General features: G+C 33.0%; 2 protein-coding genes across 2 annotated transcripts in view; one reads left to right on the top strand and one right to left on the bottom strand.

Annotated features, from left to right (window-relative positions):
• The first annotated feature begins 1,378 nt into the window (after positions 1–1,378).
• Positions 1,379–9,047, top strand: part of LOC132753828 (4'-phosphopantetheine phosphatase-like) — a 57,038-nt gene continuing 49,369 nt past the window's right edge. The window contains exon 1 of the mRNA XM_060744364.1: positions 1,379–1,527. The gene's annotated coding sequence lies outside the window, so the exon portion shown is untranslated. The remainder of the gene's footprint in view (positions 1,528–9,047) is intronic.
• On the bottom strand, positions 2,159–4,348 carry LOC132753834 (uncharacterized). The gene is made up of 2 exons (XM_060744372.1): positions 2,774–4,348; positions 2,159–2,206 (listed from the first exon to the last, which is right to left on the bottom strand). The coding sequence occupies exons 1-2, from the start codon at positions 4,346–4,348 to the stop codon at positions 2,159–2,161; spliced, it is 1,623 nt and encodes a 540-aa protein (XP_060600355.1).

Here is a 9,047-nt window from a genome sequence, read left to right as displayed (position 1 = left end):
AGTGATATAGTGTCAAAAACTACCATTCATACATAAAAGGCAAGCTCGCTTATAAAACCTACCTAAATCATGGACTGGCAAATGGAGGGATTCAAAGAATACCTTAATGGCCTATTGCAGCCCTTCTTATGACCAGTTACTTGCAATGAAATGGAAAGGAAACGTTGAACCTGAGTAAAGTACAGCGATTTTTGTTCACTTTGATATCGGGCTTGTTTTCTTGAAAAATGAGATTGAAAACTTGCCAAATGAAGAATTCAAATTTGATTATATTTGGTGAAAATCGTATTTGCTGTATAGGTTTGGATATTCACCTCATCATATGATAATTGTTCACTAATCGTATTCCCCAGAAATGAAATTTTCTTGCTGACAACTAGTTTCAAATTGTGTTTTCATGAGATAAATCTCAAATTACTGTCCCCTGTCAGAAATTGCATCTCTGAAATCAGAACAGGTAGTGCTTGAAACTTAAATTATTAAATATATCTATGATGGGCCATAATTATGCAAGGTCAACAGGCCAAGTTGCACAATTTTTAATTGCATTTTGACAAAGTTACGCCTCTTTCCTAACTTCGCTGCTTCTTTGTTTCAATAAATGGGCACAATCAAAGGTTATTCAGCTTTCTGTACATTGGTGATCTTGTTTTATATATTGGCTACATTTGTTGTCTGTTGCAAGAAATATCAATACATAATTGCAAGTTTCAAAATGATATTTCACCATCATATGAAACATTTTAAGGACCCTGGCTTTTCAGTTCTCATAAACTTTGTAATTTAAAATAAAAATAATTAAGTACCTAAATGTTTAGGCCCATCTTGGTAACTCACAGATATCAGGGAACACCCACAGGCGTTTGTCTCATTTGTTTTGTCAATAATGGTAAAATTATCATAAAATTATCTCCCTTGATCATCAAGAACAAAATTACTTATCCATCACTCGTTTACAAAATATTATATGATTAAAGTAAACAGGTGCTCAGTTCGCAAGACAAATTAGCGAAAATCCTATGGGTCAATCAAGTAATACATGTCACTCTAACATCTTGTCAGTGACTCGTTAATAGATGAGGATACATTTTCACAAGTCAATGAATTTAAATCTAATATAGTATTTCAAGTCAGCACAGTAAGTTAATAAGACATTATATTACATGAAACTATTAATTATGACCACAGAGCTATATTTAAGTTTGTATGCTAGTCTTATTTCTGACTACATGATTATATATCAGCTGTCGGTGTTTTCTGAACATGAGCTCTATTTTCGAGTCTTTTTGGTAATTTTTTATTCTTTCCGGTTGTTGTTTTTGTAAACAAATCGAGAGATAACAACAAATTATTAAAACCATAACATTTAGCCAATTATCGAATTTTAATATCTACTATTTACATAAGAAAGCTTTAAGTTAAAGTAAGAAATAAGAAAATATTTTGTTTTTATGCAAGATTTATGCATTTAAACATTATTTAGCGACAAGTGCAGCAGTACTCGGATAGTCGGATGTTTAGCTCTAGGTAAGTCATTCCATGACACGGATTCAAATGAAAGGTTTTATGTAAAAGATCTACCTAAAAGAAACATGCAAATGGCTTTATTTTCAATACAACTATGTAATACTATTGCAATGACATATCTTTATTTCAAAGTAAAAGGACACTGTCTTCATTTATAATCAATTTATTGTCGATACAAAATAACAAAATAAATTGTTTGGTCCCATAATTCTGACCCACATAATTTGTTAAATTTTAGAGGAACTACAGTAAAGTCATAGAGATATAGGGGAAATCCGGATAAATACGGACGACTTTTGCACTTTGGTGCTCAATAACTTAGAGCAGAACGCATAGCTTCGATCGACATACCAACACAAACTTATTTGTTCGGAAAACTATTTACACGGATATTTAGCATCTCATAAAGGCAGACATGTGTCCGAGATATTGCTAGTTATCAAAAATAAATTACCTCTTAAAACCGGGATAGTACGGACACACGAGTAGAACTACGGACACAAGACGGGGAAATACGGACAATAAATATTTCAAAGGGGGAAGTACGGACACTTATGTCTTTTTAAAAAAAAGTCAATTCCACGCGTTTTGATACTCTATTGTCTATTCTAAACATGTACAAATGAGAAAATCAACTTTGCTGGAAATCTCCGCCTGCCCATTTCGTCGTTTTAATGCCCTGCAAGAACAACGTGAATGCATAATTAACATGTTATATATGAAATACATCAAGTATGCTTTTTATATATTTTGGTCAATTTTATTAATACTTTTCAGTTAGTAATTAAGAAGTTGTTAATATTCACATCATATGTATTGATTATTTTTAAGTACAGAAATACGTAAAAAAGGAATAATTAAATATATACTTTATGAATGAAAATAATTCATTATAAGTAGACAATAGGTAAGTACGACAGCATAGGTTAGTACGACAGCATAGGTAAGTACGACAGCATACAAACTAATTAACTTAAAAATCTATCAAACTATTTAGAACTAAATGTTAAGTAATTAATGTAGTACGCATGAAAGGAATGAAGAAAGTGCTGAGCGAGTAGGTATTAGTTAAATTACCATTAGCTATGATAGGTTTGTAGCATCATGCACTGGCAGTCTCTACCAACTCTACAACTGTTTTTCTTCCCTTTTTGGTCTTTCTGTTTTCTTTGAGTTCCGATTTTATTTCATTACTTTGTTCTTTCTTAATTCTTTTACTGTTTTGTTTCATTTGCGTCTTGAGTACCCTTTGCAACTTTTGTGTCTGTAGAAGCCTTTTCTCTTCCAAAATCTCCATGCTTGTTAGAAGTTTATGTCCTGTTACTTTTTTCACTCTTGATGACTGTGGACGGCTTTTTGCTACTTTTGGTGTAAACAACTCATCAAGGCATTGACTAACTGACTCGTCAGATTCGATAGGTTGTGGGTTATTATTTTCAAGTACATTTGTGTTAATGGACGACACTTCATCGTAAGGGAATGATGTATCAAGATCTTGTACAAATACATCTCCACTGTTGATCAAATCCATTAGCTGTGACGGGTCACTGATGTCAAGAACAGAACTTAAACCTAAATCACTGGACGAATCTACTGGACATATCTCACTTGTTGTCTGGGATTCATTGTGTAAAGATAAAGTTGGGCTTATGTCTGTTGGTTTACTTGGCAAGAAGGCACTTGAGGGTATAACATTTCTGTTAAATGGCACGATGCCACAGGCTCTAAATCCAGACATAATGTTTGATTCATTAAGAGCTGTACTCCAAGCCTCTTTTAATAATGCAGGGAATGTCCACTTATTTACTAAATGTAATGGATGATCCTGCATAAATGCAGAACAGGCCTCATTGTATGCACGCTTAAGAGGACCAAAAACAGTTCTGTCTAAAGGCTGGAGGTAATGAGTGCAATGAGGTGGTAGAGTAAGGAGCATAATATTCTCATCGATAGCCCTTTCAATTATAGCTAAAGATTCATGACTGGAGTGGCCATCGATTATCAATAATTGGGGGCGTTCTGGACCACAGTTTCTGAGAAAAAGCTCATCAAACCACTGCTCTCCTATTTCGTCAGTTATCCAACCGTTCTTCTGATATGTCCAAACAGTACCAGACGGACTGGCAGTGGTGTTAAAAGAGTGTAGTGACCTCTTTGTTTTGCCTTTTGCAATTAACATAGGTGGCATTTGCTGACCACATGCATTTACACATGCCATTGCTGTTATGTTAGTTGAACGGTTGGTTGTTTTGCTGACAACCGTGCGTGTACCTTTCTCAGCAACAACTTTCACAGGACAGTGCTCGAAATTGAACCCAGTTTCGTCCGCATTCCATATTTGATGCGGTTCAAGGTTACTACTAGAGATAATTTGACCAAGATCGTCAAAGTACTTTCCAATTACCTCAGCATTAAGCATTCTTGAACGCACTGATGAAAGCTTCTCAGGGGATCTGATAACAAGTTCGGGATGCCTCTTGCGCACACCCTCCCACCAGTCCTTGCCAGCGTGAAAGTCTTTATATGAAGACTGGAGCTTTATACGCTTACAAAGAACGTTTGTTCTAAGCAAGATCTGCTTGCGACTTAGACCTATGCCTAACTGAGAGGCAACTTTTACACTGTTTACTATTTTATCCTCTATATAAGAAGGAAGAGCTGGAGGTCGACCGTGCGTAACAGATAAAGCGTGTTTTCCAGATATTCGATCTGCTATTGTTGACTTAGGAATTGCATAAGCTTCACTAGCTTTTCTTATGCTCATTTGTCCGGACTGTACAACCTCAACTGCTTCTTGTAGAGAAGACTGGTTATACTGCATGGTTTTACCCCTTTTAGTATATACATATTTTTTGGGCATTTCTGGAATAAAAAGCATGTGATAGTGTATGCCACGAGAACATGTGTCGACACTGATCGAAATAGATTAGGAAGAACGGGTTTCCTCCACCATTAAAGCTAGAGAGCCGCAAATAGGCCTTTAGTGTGATGGTGCAACGTTAAACCGAATAACAAGAAGAAAATTATTCATGAAATAGTTACAGCTATGATATTTTAGACAGAGGGACGGACGGACGGGAACAGGCTTTAAAAGGAATAAAAAAGCTGCTACCCATGTCGACCGCTAAACATCAATGCATTTTAACGATCAAATCTTGTTATTAATATCATAAGACTATTTTATTTCTACATCATTAAAGTATATTAACTTGATCATACTTAAACTACAGATGACAGTTGTTGGTAGTAACATTGATATATTGAGTAAGATAAAACAACGGGTATATTTTATCATTTTGTATCTTTAATATTTGAAACGTATTTTCTTTATCTTTATTTTGAAATATGTTACAATGTCTTTTTTATATTAGAACTACATCGAACTCATTTTTATTTCATCAATGATTTTTGAAAGTTGAAAATCTTCTGTTTCATTTGCATAGTAAGATGCTGTCCACACTATACTTCTGTCAGGATCAAATTTTGTGGTTTCAAAGTATTCGTGCAGTAATTTCATGGCACTCAGATCATTATCACATTTGTCTACTAAATAATTATACAGTAAAATCAGGGAAGGGTGCTCAAAAAGGTATTCATTCTCGTACATATAAAATAGGTGATTCTCCACCATTGTTTTCATCTGAAAAAGTTTTGATAAGCCTGTAATTTCTGCTGTTCCGAGTATTTGAGGAATTGAGTTTGTTCTACAAATGTTCATTCTTCCTAAAATGCAGAACAATACTACATTTAGTGAAAAATTTCGTATCTTAAAAAAGTTGGAAATAATCTGCATGCAAAGCCTCGTTTCATTTAAAAATTTGTTAACTCCTGTCCGTATTTACCCTAACTTATGTAATATCCATGGGGAAAATACGGACAGTACAAAATTGCTTATTTTCTACCTTATCGTGTTATAATATATAAAAAGAGACCCATTTACATGTCACTCTACCCCTGCGAAAACATCAAGACTAAAATGTACTAGGGGTACATGTCAAAAAATTACAAGTTTCGGGAAATTTACCGGCGTTTGAATTTTCCCGCTTCCAAACTTAGACTTGCGCACACAAAGGAAGTAGACACCTATACACTTTAGGCATGCGCATGATGACGTTATGTTGCAATGACGTATTTCCGCTTTTATGAAGAGTCATAATAAAACCCAAAGATTCCTTGACTAAACAAAGAGAGAGTATATCGTAAGTGGTACGAAAGTTACGAAGGAGAAAAGAACAAATGTCCGCATTTACCCATATGTCCGTATTTTAACGGATTTCCCCTACTACCGGCTACTAAGTCATGATGCCAATAATTGCATTATTTTTTTGTTTTATAATATAGATTGTCACACAGATATATATAATATATATACAATGGATAGGAAGCTCTGAGAATAGACGATAGTCAAATTCAGACTCACAATCTTTTGCACGCTTTGGTGATAAGCTGGAATTCCTGCTAGTCTCTGATTTTTGCCCTCTCGTTAAAATTGAGTGATATCCGTGAATTATTGTTTACATTGCCAACATGGATTTTCATTGGAGAAATATTTGTGTGGAAAAGCGTGTTTTCTTATATAAGAAGAAAATGATTCCCCTTTTTTGTCGATGTAATAAGAAGAAAATGATTCCCCTTTTTTGTCAATGTACATCTGAGAATTAAATATGGCGGTATTTTGGCTACTTTTATCCAGGATGCATCAAATCTCGGAAAATCCCGCGACATATGATAACTTGCATGAACACAATTCCTCCTATACTGTATTTAACTGTGTGACGTCACAGTTTCTTCTCCATCTATATTTAGCTCCATGATTGTCATTGGTATGTTTTAAAGATGACAGGTTTTTTGTTTTTGTTTCTTTTTATAATTGAGAACAGCAAGACTTAGTGGTTTAGCCCAATTAATTTGGCCTGAATGGTTTTGCCCACTTTACAGGCTCAGCATACATATTTTGCTATGTCGAACCGAACAGATATTATCACAGGGTTGTCATAAAGATTTCTATTAGACAGTCCATTTGATTTGAAGGCATTTTTAGTTTTATCATATATACAAGTTAGAAGTAGTGTGTTAATTTATAAGACTCTATGACAACCTTGCATTATGCATGCATTGATAATCTTCATGTATCTTTGACATGTTTAATTATTTAGACTACCAGTGGTATTAAATCATTTTTCAATTTGATTGGTAGTCGAACTGAGCAAAAATAGGAGAGGCAACAATGGCAGATAAAAAAAGGGCATACCAGTTACATGAACTGTTAATAATTAACATGTCAGAAAATCAAAGGAATTTACATAAGAACATTAAAGAATATAGTTGATTAATTAAAAGGCATTGAAGAACAGATATAAAGGGGTATATAAGGGACAAAAATTCAGAGGGGAAGTTGTAACAACAATAACTGTGACAAAGGAAATACTAAAAACTGGTAAATGGGTATATAGGAATACAGAGGGGCACAGCTACTGGAGAGTTGTAACAGATTAAAGTTGCACTAGACCTCTCTCTTATTGCCACTGGCCCAGTATGTTCCTGTAAGAGAAGACAGCGTAAAAGTAATGTTTCTTCCTCTGAAGCATAATTCAAAAAACAGATTCTTTGGTTACAAAAGGTTAATTGAAATAATACAAAAATGCTTCTGTACAAACATACACATTGAATACATACAAAAGTAAAACAAATTGAATATATGCAAAAGTAATCAATGCCTTGAAGGCAGACAGAGCTGTTAGCAAGAAAATTACCTTTAAGAGCTGAACAAAACAAAGCAAAAGAAAAAAATCAAATTATCATATCATTTTTAGATACATGTATATATATACATGTAGCAGGTGAAATTATTTGTTTCTTACTTTAATAAATAGAAGTTATTATTTTCGCAACATTAAACAAGTTAGGAAAATCATAATTGCACAACACAAATTCAATCCAGTTTCTAAATATCAATTTTATTTTAAAAATGTGTGACTATTTGAATATATATTTAGTTTTTTCCGTATGTAGTAAACATGTATTTTGCGTATAATGTTTGCTCTGTTTATCATACACAAAAATAACTAAGAATGTATTTTTTTCTAATACTTAGTTTTATTACATATTTTAAATCCATGATATTATTTAATAAATTATTTTAAATTTAATGTCTGTTCTGTATTGTGTTTTGAAATTCATTTTCCTGTCAAAAAAATGGCCAGTTCCTGAAAATAGAAGTCAAAATTAAAATAATGTACAGTCTAATGTACTGTATAAATAAATAATGAACAGTCTATATTAATAAATTCATGTACAGTCTAAATAAATTAATTTTCAGATGCAAGTTAAGGAATTCATGTTTGCATTTTATTAGTTTTCTTTGCTTTGGTTTTTTTTTGCAGCTGCGCGACCAATTCAATTTTGTAAATACATACTAAATAAATAAATTTTAACCAGCTTAGTGTTTTAAATTATTTTTATAAACAGCGATTTACTAGACTGATTAACAGATTGCCGATATACCAAAGTAAATGTGTTACGTTTCTTTTGAAATACTGCAATAAAATACTTAAATTGGACGAAAAATAATTTCAAACACTAAATAGTACTGGCGATCATTATATTACTTAACTCACATACAGCTAGAAGTTTTGGCTTAGTAGTCTAATGCTTAATATGATATTTCTTGCCTCCTGGAAGGTTATACATATAACTATAATTTTATATAGCATTATAAGTTATGAATTGTAGTAATACAGGATGTCAATTTTGATAAACTCAGTTGTTTATTAAAATATCTTTAAGTCATAATTAAAAAACATGGTATAGGTTGTTCGACCGTTGTTGAAAAGTTTGTTGATGAAGTACATATTATTTTCATTATCACTCTTCTGGAACAAAAAATAGATGGTTTCCTTTAGCTCTCAAGGTAAAATAGAATAGGGTAGTTTTTACACTTGACCAATAATATCCTGTTGGAATTGTAAAAAGTAATTGGCCTTTGGTATCAGTAAAAACCAAGGGTGGATGTCTCGAAAGCCTCGTATCCCTTACAATGACTGTAACACTGACGTAAGACTATCGTAGCATTTTTTCTGATTGTCTCGAACAGTTCGTAATTTAAGAATCATCATAAACATCTAGTAAAGATACGGTTAAAAAATTGACCCCATAAGAACATCGTAAGTCTACGATAACGAATATAATTGGATTCCATCTTGTCAATGTAGCCTCATTTTCATTTTAAGAGTAAAAGAAAATCCATGTCAAATGTATAATATTGTACTTAATCAAGCCTCTTTTTCATTTTTACAGTCCAAAGAGTCTGTATCAAATGCATATTGAACTCAAGACAGCCTCATTTTTATTTTGCAAGTCCAAACACTACATATAAAATCCATATTGTACGCAAATAAACCAAGTTCTGTCAAAACATTGATGGTGTGAAATGAAGATGTCATTGACAATACTCTGGTTTTATTGACCTTAAATTTGACAAGGGGATAGAATTCATTATTTAACACAACAACTTCATATTA

This window comes from Ruditapes philippinarum, unplaced genomic scaffold (genome assembly GCF_026571515.1).
Source record: "Ruditapes philippinarum isolate M1 unplaced genomic scaffold, ASM2657151v2 ctg836_1_1_1_1, whole genome shotgun sequence".
NCBI classification, from domain to species: domain Eukaryota; kingdom Metazoa; phylum Mollusca; class Bivalvia; order Venerida; family Veneridae; genus Ruditapes; species Ruditapes philippinarum.
The sequence above is the reverse complement of the archived record's forward strand: the minus strand, read 5'-3'. Positions and strand labels throughout refer to the sequence as shown.